Below are 15785 nucleotides of genomic sequence, written 5' to 3'. Positions count from 1 at the left end.
CAAAGAAACGGTTAGGATTAGGTTTAAGGAGACTTTCGTTTTTCTAGACCTTTAAATGTTCTCACATTATTTGCCATCCGTGTATGAAGGCCTGATGTTACTTTTAAGTCTGATTCTGAGGTCGTCCGCGGTACAGCAGCATTGCCAACATCTGCTACGGAGCTCTGTCACCACGCCTACAGGAGCGCGGCTCCCTCCCACATCTCCTACCTCCCCTGCCATTTAATGGATGTGCATCCGAGGGACAGAAAGCAAGTCTCGCTTCACTGGATGCTCCAGCAGCGCTGTCCCAGGGCGCACAATTACGCACGGCTAAAGAACTACAATAACAAGCTCACCTTCCGATATTCAATATCCGTTTATTCTGATGTATTTTTGCAATAATTAAGCGGAAACTTTCTATCTATCTTTCTGCGAGGTCTCCTAAAAGTGATGATTGCGGAACCAGCGTAAACTTCTCGTCTCTGGTGTCTTCCGTCTCCATTCAATCCTACATTAAAGATGCACATCCTCTTGTACTCAGCTGTGTTCCTGTACCTGAAGGAGTCCGCCTTTGCAGAAGCCAACGACAAGTGTCCGACACGGTGCGACGTGAGTACCTGTCCGAGCCCCGGCTGCCCCAGCGGCTACGTGCCGGATCGCTGCAACTGCTGCTTGGTGTGCGCCCAGGCGGAGGGAGAGCCGTGCGGCCGGAAGGACGACCTGCCTTGCGGTGACGCACTGGAGTGCAAACACCCGGCGGGCAAGCGGCTGTCCAAGGGCTTCTGCCGGTGTAGGTTCCGCCAGGACGTGTGCGGCAGCAACGGGAAGACGTACCGCAACGTGTGCCAACTGAAGGCCACCAGCAGAAAGGCGCTGCAGCAAGGACTGCCTGGATTCACCCAGGTCCACAAGGGACCGTGTGAGAACGGCACAGGTACGATATACGCAATAGTGGCTTAGTTTGGTGAACCGGGCACTGGACAAGACCGGACCATGTATGTAAGCAAAGCCCTTTCCAAAATTAACTTACATATTATGCTGTAATAAATGATATTCATGAACCTAAATTGTAAAAGGAGACAACACTTTAAAATAATATAGAAATATATGTTGCTGAAAAACATGTATGCCGTTATCCCGTTGTGTGACTATACGTTGGCCTTCACACCAGAAGCTAAAGTCCTGACATATCTTTTTTGTGTAACTAATTATTTTATGTCTCCGTTAAGAGAAGAAATATGTGCCAATCAATTCGTTATTTGTGGTGCATAGATTAGATCTAAATGAGATTCCGTGCACTTTTACATTATTTACATTTTGCCACTTACGTGTGTCTTTGTTGATGGTAGGTTAGGGTTGGCTCACCTCTGTTTGGCAACAGTACCACTGGTTTTTCCCTATTGTTATTCCTAAGGCCAGAAGTGAACCTCAGTCTGCTGTTGGTAGATGTTGACTCATTGTGAGAATGTGCGGTCCGGTTCTTAACCCTTACCTCAACAAACCACCCTGTGGATTTTCTCAACTGTCCACATTAGTAAGACCCAGATTAATAAGGTTTTCTCTCCAGAGTAATGATTCACAGGAGCAATAAACACATTTCTTGAGGGCAGGTGCAGGTATAACTGCTTGTTAGAGCGGACCACAACCAGTTATTTGAGCACGCAGCAGGAATTAACCACACCTCTTGTGGAAAAATGTTGTTTTGTCCTGAAGACTGAACTAGATAATTCCCTCAACCCAAACAAAAAGTTCAGGGGCAGGTCTTTCTTTGTAAACAACGTTCCTCTTGTGAGTCAGTTTAGAGGAAAATATCTTGGCAGCTATTGGATGAATTGCCAAGAACCTTTGTATATGCACAGCTTGTTCCATGTTCCCAGAGGATAAACCTGAAATATATATATATATATATATATTTTAAATGCAAATAACTGGCATGAAAGGAGTACAACAAACATCAAGCTGATGGGTTCGGGGGTATAAGACACAAAAAAAACTCCCCACTGGCTTACGGCCTGGCAGAGATAATAAACACGGCGAACATGATGGCTGGAACACACATCGCCAGTATCTGGTGGACTGATTCCAGCATCTGCTGTTTTACAGTCTTTCTCCTGTCCACATGTTTCTCATTTCCGTCACACTGACACATGCTTCTGTCCGCAGCTCGCCGGAGTTTATTAAAACACTGTCTTCATTCAAAACCAAAAGGAGAAAAGTTACTGGACATTCAAATGACCATCCTTCCTTCACCACATTCTTTCTTTGTTTGTACCATATTCTCTCGTCTCTCAAAAGCTTCACTTTTTAAAAGCAGAGCACGGCTGCTTGGAGGAAGCGTTTCATCTGAACCGCAGGCAAACACATTCACCAAACTGTTCTAGACAAAGGAAGACCCGTCTAGCCATGGAGGGCATCTCTGCATGCTGTGAAAGTCCACATTCAAAGGCTTCTTTGCCTTTTGAAGCTTAAAGGCTAACCACAAATTGTTGGAAAATAGTTGAATAACATTTAGAGCCATTGCCTCGGAAAATTCCACAGTATGACTGAACACGTTGCAATAACCATAACACGTAGTTTTAAGAAAAATATATATATATGTTTGACCATTTTTCAGACAATAATCTGTTTTGTGCTCAAAACGTAACATATGTCAGAAATTAATTGTTACCTTTTCTTGATGCTGATGTGAAAGGAGCAATCAATACCTAATATACCGTATATATATTTTACAGACAGACGTACAGACTGTTTGTTTGGTGCTAATGAATGAAACCCATTCCTGCAGACTGTTGCAATCATCACCAAAATCCCCTACTCACAGGGTTACAGTCATCGGAAACACACACAGATACCAATGGGAGATATCAACTGAGGAAACAGGAAGTCCCTGTAGCCCAGAATGGTGGCAGACTTTATTTACATGTATCTTTGATCACAAGCCTTTATTTGTCTAGGTCTTAAAGGGTATGTGGAGGGCACACACACACACACACACTGTCACTAGAGCGTTGCATGCCTAAGGGCGTGGTTCACCCAAAATATATGGGTGACTGACCTGCAAGTCCTAACTCAAATCCACCCAAATCGGGGTAGATCATTTAGGATCATTTTTCATTCACCAAGAAAGTTTCTTCCCCAAATCTGTGGAGCAGCTTTAACACGTTGAGTAGTCAACTTAATTATGTATTATACAGTTTTATTTGTGGGCCTTCACAAATGACTAATTAAGTCATTTGATCTGGTAATTTATTTGTGTTTTCTCTCTGTCAAAAGGAAGGGAACATTACTTTTTTAATAGAAATAAATACAGCCATTTAGAAATTGACGCTGCACTCACTACCAGTAGATGGAATGACTGCGTGCGAGGTGAAGGCTTGCGGCTAAATAATCACAGACTGTGCAGTTCAGCTTTTTCATATTTATTTTTCTTTTTTTAAATCTTTAGTGGTGATTAAATAGTATGTAATAAGATATGTGAAATTCTAAAGACCAGGTTTTCACTGGCTACAGCATTTGGTTTAGATTCTGCTATTTGAGAATCTTCTTTCTGCCTAAAATCACAAACCACAGTTTCCTCAAAGGCCGACTTGGCTCAGCAGTGCACAGTGCAGCTGTAGGGGCAACGTGTAACTCAACATTACTGGTAAAGACGTGAAGGAAGTTAAGATCATGGCAGAGCTGACTCGGTTTTCCATCACTGCTGCCAGGTTTGTGCCATCAGGTGGGTTTGTTAATGATTGGGTTGTGGAACACAGGGTGCTGCTTTGCAATGTCTTGACCATTATGATAGTCTGATGGATGCAACATTCAGTGATGACTGTTTAGTAAAATACATAATTCTTCTTGCCAGTATAGGTCCTTCTCATGCTGACAGTCCTCGTTACAAGTTCAACTTCATAGCTGACGTAGTGGAGAAAATCGCCCCTGCTGTGGTCCACATCGAACTCTTCCTCAGGTACTGTTTGTGTGTCCATGGGTTTGTAAAGGTTATGTCAGAATTTTAGTTTGGAAGATGTGACAATAAGTATCCCAGGAGGGAGCACAGGGAGTCGACCACCCACTGCATGGCCAAGTACTCCTTCTCCACTGAGCTGTACCTTTCGGTCCACTCCCTGTACCTGCTGGGACAAGCCTAGCCGCACCCCTCTGTTTGATGGGTCAGTCTGCAGAGTAAAGCGGAGGGGGAAGTTAGGGGCACGAAGGACAAAGAGTTTGTTCACCTTTATTTATTGATTTAGGTATCAATAGCAGCAGTCTTTTCCACCTGAGGGCGCACCTTCCCCTCATCCAAGTAGTACCGGGTACCGTACCGGACTGTAGCCACGGTAACAGTGTCATGCAGCTGCTGCGCGTAGGTCGGGTCCTGGAGCCTGGCCTCTCAGAATCTCCACCAGTGAGACAGACCCAGCCAATCTTTAATGGCTTAATGCTTGTGTGTGTAGCTCGCTGTGGTTTTATTCATGATTCTACTGTCCCATGCTGGATTTTGCCATACACCCTCGGCCGTGCCACTGAGGGAGGCTACCATGTGAGCTTTGCCTGTTCAGACTCTTGTCGTGTCCCGCACGCCTTGCCACCAAACGTTGTAATACAACTTTTTTTTATTCACACCCCCAGACATCCACTCTTCGGTCGGAACATCCCTCTGTCCAGTGGATCTGGGTTTCTGATGTCAGATAACGGACTGATTGTTACGAACGCCCACGTGGTGTCCAGCACCACACCAGTGTCCGGTCAACAGCATCTCAAGGTAATGAAATGCTGTGTTCTGATCATTTATGTATCACTTTAAATCCTATTTTATTTAATGCTGAATCCTTTCTTAACTTACTCAAATTGTATTTAAATCGCTTGGCCATAGGTTTGATCAAAGGAGACTTTGAGGATGAATAAAAAAAACTTGGGTCACGACCAAAGTACCCCTACATCACCTACAGCTACAAAGTTGTTTATTTTGTATGTAATCTGCAGGAATTACAGGAATGGTAAAACCATTATATTTTGTTTTCACAGTCCATCCACACTACTCCGTGACGGCGTAAACAGGAAGAAGATAATATACAGAGTGATGTGATAGGAGCTGCTAAGAACCAATCAAGAAGTGAACGCGAGTGTTGCCGTGATCGTTTCAGAAACGTATCCGTTTCCGACTGTTCACACAAGGACGCAACCCCTGCGTTTCCAAACTGAACCATCATTAGGGGTGTTTTCAAACCGACCCTTTTTGATGCTAGAAAACGCCAGCCCACACTCAGTGTAAACATAGCAAAACATATGAGTTTTAAAACTGAAATGTAGCAATGTGGATGTGTCTTAGTGGCCTGCATTTTCGTTATTCTTCAACGTCCTCATGCTATGCTAGGCTAACCCTGTCCTGATCTAAGTTCCGTAGCTGAAACACAGGCGTTAATATGGATCATGATCACAATCTGCACAACAGTTGTTTATTTAGAAGGTGCATAGGGCACTGCTGAAAATTGAGTATTGAATATATCTCATACAACAATGACATTGTAACCTAACCCTATTTTATGAATTAGACTTAATTTGAGATGTTATGTTTCTTCCAATCTTCCTTGTAGGTTCAGATGCATGACGGTCATGTATATGAAGCTAACATCAAAGACATTGACAAAAAGTCAGACATTGCTACTATCAAAATCAATTCACAGGTGAGTGCAGTGCAGTAATTGTTTTGCCGCCACGTCAAGTCTGAAGAAATTCATAAATCATAAAAGCATTCGTAAAAGCTTCAAACTGCCCTCCAACGTATGCATTGGGAACTAGGGGACGAGGTATTATGTGTCACAGCAGAGGATGACCGTCACCCCATTTGCTGCAGGGTTTTCACTGGGATGCCTCGGTTAGCTGCCCAGACTAATGCTGATGTAATTGGCATCTAGTGAGGATAGTAAAATAATAGCGGATCAATTTGATAATGCGCATTACCTCGGGTGAGAAATAATAGGGAATAGAGCAAGTAGTTCCACATGGAGATACTACAGTATAGATTTAAAATGGCACTGCAGCACATCAGTACAAGCCACTAGCCAGGGAAAGCGCCTGCGTGTTTGGAGTGTCCAAGATGTAGGCCGTAATGACTAGGGGACTGAGGTTAAACGTGAGCTGTGGGGTTCCTATTGGGCTGAATTATTTAGCCAATGGAGTAATCGCCACACCTGCAAATGCATATAGAAAGCCAACAAGACCGAGCCCCCTCTGAGAACATGCCACGTCCGGAGCAGAATGGGCGGTGATAGGGTTTCTGGAGACGGAAATTTGCAGCAACATTCCGCAATGCCTGCAGCAGTGGCTTGATGCTATTGTGAGAAATAGCTATGGATGGTAACATCTAACTCGAATGCCGACAATTGACTTGCACGGCGTGTTACCCACTGCATCACACATATGGTGGCCTAATTGGAAAAATACCCATGCAGATAACAACATGTTGGGATGACCACAATTGTTTTTTATTAACATTGGGATCCACCAATTTGCCTGAATACACCCATGGAATAAAATAATACAGGCTATTGTAACACTCCATGGTAGGTATAGTTTGCTAGAATATGCTTATCAAAGGGTTATCTGTATAATAATAGTACACAGCCTTAAGGAAGAAATGTCAGCAGAGAAATAACCACATAATAAAGAAACTGGAATCAAAGGGTAGAATTAGTAGAAACTACTGTATATTGTATTAATGAACAGAGCAGAACATACGATGGGGTGATGAGTGATCAGTGGTGTTGCATACTGGGTGTGTTTGTCTAGGGGTGTTGATGGTGAATAACAATACGTTGTGTCACCAGTCCGTGGTTTCCCAAATGAGTCAGAAATTTGTCTGCTTTGTCTGCGAGCGAGTGATGCAAGTGTTGAGTAGGCTAGAACAGTGGTGTCAAACTCAATCACAGAGGGCCAAAATAAAAAACTGCCATAAATATCAAGAGACTTACAATACCAGAATACAATAGCCCCTGCATGTCTCCCCTGCGATCCCTCGCTGTGAGCGTGCACTGGGCAGCCCCTGCCTCCACCAGGGAAGTTGCTGGATTTGTCACCAGTAGCTTTTGCAGTACCTTCTGGGACTTTTAGTATCAGCGGTGTCCGTCCGCGGTCTGGACACCTGAAACAAAGTAAGACTGACGGAAGTGGTTAGATAAATAAAGAAGATGGAAACCCTGCGTGTGAATACACATCGTGAGGAGTAGTATAAATGCCAGCTCTGTTTCTTTTGTAGTTAGGAGAAGTGGAAACGATACTAGTTTAGCCTAGTTTGGTTATCTTTTATAACTTGTATAATGAATGTATATATCGTATAATGAACCATCATTGGTCAACCTTTCGCCGCACAAGATGTGTTGGTAGAGTTGAAGACACCCTTGGGTGGGTTATTCAGTCCAAAAATATGTGCTTTAAAAAACAATAGAAGTTGAACCTCAGTTGACATCTGTGCGCTAGAGCTGAGAGCTGAGAGCTGGATAGGGATCAAGACAGGGAGGAGTGAGAGAAAGAGAAACCCGATCCGAAAGTGCTCCACCTTAGAGAAGCCCCTTTTGGCCCGTTCTCCTCTCCGTTAGTCACACCATCTGCCTGCTCGGCATGTGTTTCTGCTCAACTCTTTTCCTCCCTTTCCCTTTACCTCGTCCACTCTTCTTGTTTGTCATACCCCTCGTTTTTGTATCTTTTTTGTATAAATTACACAGAATACTGCTGCATAGTAACACTAAATGTTATGTTATAGATAAACCTTTATTGACTGCATGGTTCACAGCCTTTATCATCATGTGAAATGTGTAAATCTACAGCCTTCTAGCACATGGTGATTTCGGGTGGATGGTAGATTATGAGCAGTGGAGCAGCAGTTACACAACTGTGAATATAGCCCCTGTGACTATTAATGGGTATAGTGTGTATCAACTGTGAGCTGTTAATATGATGGCTAATCCACAACTAGTAGCCTACAGGACACTCACACGTTATCAAAGATACAGACAGTCTCGTATTCAATTGAAACATGAACACTTTAGGTACCTTGACAGTTAAATTAGGAATGTGTAAATTAGATTAGATTGAAGGTCTGTTGATTTCATTCAGACAGTGTTCCTGTGGGTTCAATTAGAGGATAGGAATGAACTTCAGTTGCATTGATTGGACGACCTGTTGTAAAGGATTCCCCAAATATCGTGTATCCTGCGTTATCTGACTTTTTGTGCATATTTCCAGATGAAACTGCCCATATTGTTCCTGGGACACAGCGCAGACCTGAGGCCAGGGGAGTTTGTGGTTGCCATCGGCAGCCCCTTCGCCCTCCAGAACACCGTCACCACCGGCATTGTCAGCACCGCCCAGAGAGATGGCAAGGAGCTGGGCCTCAAGGACTCCGACATGGACTACATCCAGACGGATGCTATAATCAACGTGAGAAGGCAGCAATGCAGAAATGTGCTTTGAGTCATTTGGTTGTTTAGCGGTGCAGTAGCTTGTAAAAATGACGTTTGTACACCACAAGGGTTTTATTTTGTGTTTTCTTTCACAGTATGGCAATTCAGGAGGACCTCTTGTCAATTTGGTAAGCTTTTGGTTTCCTACCTAAAAGCTTGTTTGCTGTAAAGTAGTATTATCGGTTTGTTAAACTGAAATTCAACTGCATTTGGCGCTATGCTGGTGGCTTTGCACTAACATGTTATCTTTAACAACACCAATTGAGGATCTTTCCCATTTTGTACTACCGGTAATTTGACCTGAGTAAAATATAACAATGTTCTGATAATAATAGTAAATGGTCACTGACGTGTCCTGTTGTGTCTCTGTGCTGGAGGATGGCGAAGTGATTGGCATCAACACCCTGAAGGTTGCTGCTGGAATCTCATTTGCCATTCCTTCTGACAGGATCACTCTCTTCCTCAATGATTCACTTGACAAGCACAACAAAGGTGTGTCTGACAGTGATGTCATAGGGCCAGGATTAAACATCTTCAAGTATCCTGCTGAATATACTGAAAACTAACTGCAGTGTCTTTCAGATATAAGGTCAATAAAGAAACGTTTCATTGGAATCAGCATGCTGACCATCACACCGGTGTAAGTCTGAATTAATGCTAATTATTGTGTTGATGGGAGGTATAGTACATTGATAACAATATAGTGATGTTATGTTGTTAACTAAATAACCTTTTGTTTTTTGTCGAAATACTCATCTGCTGTCCTTTTTCAAAGCAAGTTACATAATAAAATGGCGGTGGTTTAGCTCAAAGGAGGTTATATCCAAATTCACAGCTTTCTAATGTAGCAAAGGTGTCCCTCAGGGATGTATTTCAGAACCTCTTTTTATGCTTTGCACTGATAAGAAATGTCTTAAATAATAACCCTTCACTCCTTAATTTGCCCCATAGAAATGCCCTTTTTATGCGTATGACACCATAATTTATTGCATTGCCTGTATCACAGCTTGAACTTGATTTTAACAGAGTAAAATTGACTCAAAGCTTCTTAGAAGAAGTTTTCGGACCATCCAACTACTGCGACAGGCTAGGGCTAGCTATTAACCATGTTTCTTTCAGTCAAAGCAAGTCATATCTTAGGTTAATGGTTGCTTGTTTCAGGTCTTTGCCTCATTGTAGGCACCCACTCTACATGCATGCATCTTATCAGTGCTTACACCTTTTTGGTTCTGGATATCGTAAACCTTTTAAACGCTTAATTTATGAAGCTGCCTCTACCTGATATTGTCTTTGTTTAGACGTTATCCTGCATTGCTGTATTCTCATGTCAACCATAGAAACCTTCACAAGTTAATGTTTTAGGTAGGAGAATGATGAGAAGTTTAAAGTTATAATTAATTAAGCTTGCTGGGTAGGTGCCACCTTGCATCAGTGTGTGAATGCGTGTGAATGGATGAATGATGACATGCAGTGGTTTGGAGAGACTTTGAAAGAGAAATACAGCTGCAGTCCATTTACCATTTACTGGCTTTGAAGGACTAAATCCTTTTTTTGTTGATTTCAGGTTAATTGAAAAGCTTAAACAACAGAACCCAGATTTCCCCGATGTTACCAGTGGGATTTATGTTCATGGAGTTGTGCCTCACTCACCTGCACAGAAGTAGGTTTTTATTAATCAATAATGACTCTTTTATGAATTAAAATGTCTGATTTATGTTTAACAGGCTCTATTCATTCTTTTCTTTTTGTCTTCAGGGGCGGTATCAAAGATGGCGACATTATTGTGAAACTGAATGGTAAACCTCTGATGGCCACTGCCGACCTGCAGGAAGCACTGCAGGAGGAGACAGCCCTGCTGCTGGAGGTCAGGAGAGACAACGACGATCTGCTATTCAACATCGAACCAGACGTAATCATGCAGTAGACATCGGGAGCGCCTCGGTGATGTGGAGTTAGATCAACTTGTAAGGCCTTATTTTTGTGAGAGGACACAGTGGATGGTGGAAGCTCTGCATCAGTGCAGTGGAACCTTTGTCGAGCGCACACGTATTCTGGTACTTTGGCACCTGGCTATAAACTGTATAATAGGAAGAGAAGCCTGTGGGTGACATGGTGCAATGCATGGATGATTCCCTATCCGGAATGGAAAGCTGTGCCTTCCATCTGCTCAGACCAGGTCAACGTTGGAACGGATGCAGCTAAAGAATTGCATAAACACAAACCTATAATATCGGATATATTTCACTTGATAATACATGTTTGAACCATAGGGATTTACTGTAACTCCTACATCTTATGTAGGTATGAAGCAATAATGGCTGTTTGGCAGCAGCTGGTGTTTTGCACCACAGATACTTAAAAGCAACATTGTTGAATGTAAAGATGATTTGATCATTTCCTAATATTGTATTGTCTAAAGGATTGTGATGGTAGTGAATTTGCTCTAACATTGTTTTCTTACAAAATCACAACATACAAATTTGCCTCAGCTTTACAGTCTGTACATATGCAATTATGCTGGACGGCCCCTGACCTCAACAAGGGTGTTTATAATTAACCACGGTTAATTAATTAAGGTACTTTCAACGGCGTTACAGTTCGAGGGCGTCGTTAGGCCCATCGCTTAGCCAGCGACATTATAAATAGTAAGTAAATAGCTGCCTTCCAGCACAAAATAGTTTGTAGTCACCAAACGTTGTGTATCACATTTCGGTAGCCCAGAGAAAATTGTCCCTGTGTAGCTATGCAACAGACAAACAGCAGTTTGTTGATGATTAGCAGGGAGATCGACATTCATTTGTGCATCTTCTGAAATGATGCCGTGCCTCCTTGCAAGATCTCGCACCATCTCATTGATTCACATAACCTAAATTAACCATCTGAGTTTTCACATCATAGGACGCTAAGGCATTAGTATGTTTGGGTGCTTGTCTGATCATCTACAACATTTCTGAAACCAGAGGTGTCAACTCAAGTCACACGACTATGACTCGAGTCAGACTCCAATGAAAGATGTGATGAATTTGAAAAGGATAAAAAAAAAAAAGTCTTTCAACTCGACTTGGACTTCAACACCAATGACTCACACCATTGGATCTGAAAATGGTTAACTACTGCCAAGCTCAAAGAGAACAAATTATGTCATTTAAAAAGCTTACATAGAAATGTGATCAACTTCCCGATACTGCAGATAATTCGGACCACTTTGGGGAAACTGGGTTCATTTACTTTTTGAGAAATTCTTGGTCAATTTGTTGTTTCTTTGGAACACACTCATGAAGACATAATTAAACAAACCATTTTTGTGTGTTTTGCTCTCTACATTAGCTTTGGTTATCCACCAAATAAAGTTTTTACAAAGTAACTGTCTGAAATATTTGATTTCATCTGAAATCTGAATAGCACAGAGTTCCTCATTATTTAGCCACCCTTTCTCTCTCCTTTAAATCTAGGTCGCAGGCAAAGACTCATGGGACTTTTTTTTCTGTACAGAAGTACAATACCTGACTGTGTGGAAACAAGGCTGAGCTCTCCTCGTGGTCATAAACATTCCTAAGTGGAAACAAGTCATGCTGGAATGTAAAGGGAAAGAAACATGAAGGAAACTCTTTTCGGGGTTCAGTGATAGAGTCACTGCAGACAGATGCTGATCGTTTTTTCAGACATAATCAATCTTGCCTTGCTAGCTCTTTTCTTTCTTTTTCACTTAGTGTGACGTCTCGCACAGCGACGTGGCCAAAATTATGCGTTTCGTTGTGGTTACTAAAAAAAATTAAAAGACCAGACCTCTGGAACTGAGGACCATGGTTCTAAAACAGAAGCTTAGTTCGAATGACTTACCCTTCAACCTTATGATTATGCATTTACATTGCTGACAACATATATTTTAATACATCTTGCCTGAACTCAATATGTCAGAAATACCTCAGCTAAATACTGTATATTCAGCATTCTGGTCGAAGGACAGTTATGATTGGATCTGGAGGAAGCATGTTTAGTTATCAGCAAGTATGAAAAAGATTAGTAAAAGATTTTATGTCATAATTTAATTTAATAATTTCATTGACATGAGTAATGTTATTAACAAATAATAACAATAACAGGACACCTGGGATCAGAAACCAATAGCCAAACTATAAATGATGTCACATAATTAGCGTACTCAATATGTCAATAGTCAAAGTACAATTACATAATAATAGGGAAGAGTGAATTTGATTATCTCTAATTCAATGTACTAATATTAGACACTTTGGCCACATTAAAGTTAGTGCAAAAAATATCTCTGGTAATCTTGTCCCTAGAGGTTTGGTGGGTAGATCTTACTTCCAGCATTCTATTGTGTAGTATACCGCCGGCTCTCAAACATCATACTGAACCTCATTCTAAGTTTAAGAGCAACAGAAGGCTGTTTGGAGCATTGGTAGTCGACATATTGCATGTCCTCTGGAGGAATAATGTCCAAAAGGAAAAGAACCAGCGGATAAAATAAGTCTTCATGGTGTGGGCATCTGAGCTCATCTTTAAGAGAACGTGAGGGACCTGGACATCCTGAAAGGAGTTGATCTGATGCTCCTTTGTACTGCTGGGAATTGGTAGAGGTGGTACGGGCATCTGATCAACATGCTTCTTCACAACGTCTCTTTGGAGGTATTCTGGGAGCAGCTAAGAGACCCAGAACATGCTAAGATTATACCCCATCTGGCCCGAAGACACATCTGGATGTCGCAGAAGGAGATGGGGTAAATGCCTGGGGAGAGGAATATTTGGGCTACCTTACAAGTCTGGAAGTCTATTTCTGCTGACTCCCTATCCTTGTTTCCATGAGCAAATATTCCCTAATTAGAGACCACAATAATCATCTGGATCTAAAACAGATTTTCAAACATCGACGATAACCTCAATGTGGGGAAAGCCGACATGGTTGTGCTTACTCGTTCTGTGGTAGGTTCAAAACGCGTGTTATGTGGGGATGCAGTGGCTATAAATGTGCTGGTACATGAGACCTTGATAACAGGCCTTCACATTGGCTGCCAGTTGCTCTCGTCTCAGAACCATGTGGGACCAGCAGGCTGCCTACGTTTTAAAAACAGCTGGATACCAACGAGTAAAGTAAACTGCTAAGCAGTCACTTCTCGTTTGCTTTTGAAAGAAAGTTAATCACTCATTGGAAACAGTGAACACATCGATAGGATTAGGAGAAGGTGGAAGGGTCAACCTCTGGGGCTGGAATCTGTGCATATTTTGAAACCAGCTAAGCGCAAAGACTCCGGAGCATCGATACAGGCAGGTTCTATCGCTGGTTGATGATGCATCTCGTGTGTGTGTTTTGTTTCCTTAATTGCGTTGGAGGTGTGAAAAAATCTGTGACTTCTATTGAATCCCTTCAAAGTGCAGGAAACAACAAGATATCCAATATGTTTAAAGGAAACCTGTTTTTGTTAGTCCCAGACCAAGGAAGTGAACTGTGCTTTGTAGAGCTCATCCTGCTGCTAAACAGAAATTGGATCACAAAAACCATGGGCTTTTTTTGCTAAAATCTTAAATGTGGAAACCATGTTAATAGCAACCCAATCCCAGAATAAACATGATGGGGGAAACATTTTTAGTTTATACACCTTTTCTTTTACGCACTGTTTGGGCACTCCAGACAGGCCATTCAATATTTTGTTATGAATCACAGTGTCGGCTACAACGTATAACTTTACATGTATTGATCACGCTGGTGTTGATTGAAGAGCTGCCAATGGTTGAATACACTTTGTTATTGAGGATGGGGTTAGAGTTACAACTGAAAGTCTAGACATTGAGGGTGAGATTGTTAGGAATGTATCTTAAAATTTCATTTTGACATTTTGTCTATTTCTGATTCCCTCTACAGTCCCCTCCACCCCCTTCCTTACCCCTCCTGATTCTTTCCCTCTTCATCCATCTCCCCTACTCACACTTTCCGAGCAACATCTTCATTTTAGCCAGCTGTCACGCATGATTTAGTGATTTGGAGCAGACCTCTAAATGGTGAATGCTCCTCTGCCTCCACGAATGAGTCAACCTCAGTAAGATAGAATTAGTGATTTAGTTAGTTAAATCCTGGTGAGCCCTTTTTTTCCTCTTATTTTTCTCATTTTTAAGGAAAAAGTAGACCATGATGACGTGCTGTCCTTCACCCTGAAAGAGCTACACAACCCGAGGGTCACCGTATCTGGTACAAAACGATTATCGTTATTCGATATTCATCACCAATAAAAATATGAATGCTTCACACCGTTCAACACATTAGAGCATTGGCTACATTATGCACCAATCCGTTTGAAATACGATTTTCAAACGAGCAGCGTTGGACGGGTCCTCGCTTCTATTTGAAGAGAATTTAAGAGAAGTTAAAAATCTGACAGATTAAGCCACAACCCTTGCGAAGTTAATTAGCCCATATCTCATTAAAACAATGAGTTATCAGCACTATTCTGATATATCAAGGGTACATGTAATATGTAATATAACAATACATATAACAATGTAATATGGCGGAAAATCTGCTTAGGAGCATTTGCATACCATGATTGAATTTATTGTAAAGCATGTCAAAAAGCACCTGTGTGCCAACTTTCAAGTTGATTGGACATCGGGGGCGGAAACTGGCCCAGTGTGGTCATTTCTAGAGGGCGCTATAGAGACATTTCTTTATACCCAAACGTGAGACCCAAAAATTCCGTTCGGGTATCCATGCCAAATTTAACAACTTTTTGAATATGATAAAGGCCCCAAAAAGGCCCGCGGTTTGTGAGAATAATAATAATAATTCCTTGAAGTACAATAGGTTCCTCTACGACTAGTCGTGGCGACGACCCTAATTAGTCCACAGAATGTCCACACGGTGGTGCTTATGTACAATTCCTCAGCGAACCAAGGTGCAAACAAAGAAAACAGCAAAGACAGCAAAAACAACCATCGAACATCCAAAATATGAATTGTAAATACCCCGCATAGCTTTTTTTTTAGGTTTTGTACAAAATTATGGCCATCGGCCATTGTTTGGCAACTGTGTGCAGTTAACATTTTCTGCGCATATTTTATGGTCGAGGAGAGTTTATTGTTTGTGTAATTTTTACGCTCTACCCATCTGGGCTTCTGAGTGGCTATGGAAGCAATCTATTATTTCCGCGTGAATTTAGTCTTCTCCAATGGAATCAGAAAATCCTAAAAAGTGGTTGAAAATGGCAGATCTGCACAACACATGCAGAGTGTTTGCTGAGAGCAAAATCCTGATTTTGTTTCTTTACAAAAGTAAGTAGTAGTCCTCCCTCTATCAACGTGAAGCCTCTAGGGTAACTGTCCACACCACACGCCTAAACGCAA

The 15785-nt window shown here is 41.9% G+C and overlaps 1 protein-coding gene across 2 annotated transcripts; it reads left to right on the top strand.

Annotated features, from left to right (window-relative positions):
• Positions 1–204: 204 nt before the first annotated feature.
• Positions 205–11809, top strand: htra3b (HtrA serine peptidase 3b). 2 transcript variants are annotated; one of them, XR_005120897.2, is made up of 10 exons: positions 205–916; positions 3838–3937; positions 4600–4732; positions 5565–5654; positions 8212–8406; positions 8525–8557; positions 8807–8921; positions 9002–9069; positions 9994–10089; positions 10185–10231. XR_005120897.2 is itself a non-coding variant. In XM_037480365.2 (10 exons), the coding sequence occupies exons 1-10, from the start codon at positions 502–504 to the stop codon at positions 10351–10353; spliced, it is 1404 nt and encodes a 467-aa protein (XP_037336262.1). In that variant the 5' UTR covers positions 207–501; the 3' UTR covers positions 10354–11809. The 2 variants fall into 2 exon arrangements, 1 of the variants encoding a protein (XP_037336262.1); XM_037480365.2 differs by having other exon boundaries at positions 207–916; positions 9012–9069; positions 10185–11809.
• Positions 11810–15785: the final 3976 nt, after the last annotated feature.

Source organism: Pungitius pungitius, chromosome 1 (genome assembly GCF_949316345.1).
Source record: "Pungitius pungitius chromosome 1, fPunPun2.1, whole genome shotgun sequence".
Taxonomy (NCBI): Eukaryota; Metazoa; Chordata; class Actinopteri; order Perciformes; family Gasterosteidae; genus Pungitius; species Pungitius pungitius.
Note: the sequence above shows the minus strand (reverse complement) of the source record. Positions and strands in the feature narration are given on the sequence as shown.

Bases quoted from the DNA above. Each gene is read 5' to 3' on its own strand.
- htra3b (XM_037480365.2), top strand. From the start codon at position 502: ATGCACATCCTCTTGTACTCAGCTGTGTTCCTGTACCTGAAGGAGTCC. The intron at 8,558-8,806 runs GTAAGCTTTTGG...TCTGTGCTGGAG, and splicing joins GAGGACCTCTTGTCAATTTG to GATGGCGAAGTGATTGGCAT. The intron at 9,070-9,993 runs GTAAGTCTGAAT...TGTTGATTTCAG, and splicing joins ATGCTGACCATCACACCGGT to GTTAATTGAAAAGCTTAAAC.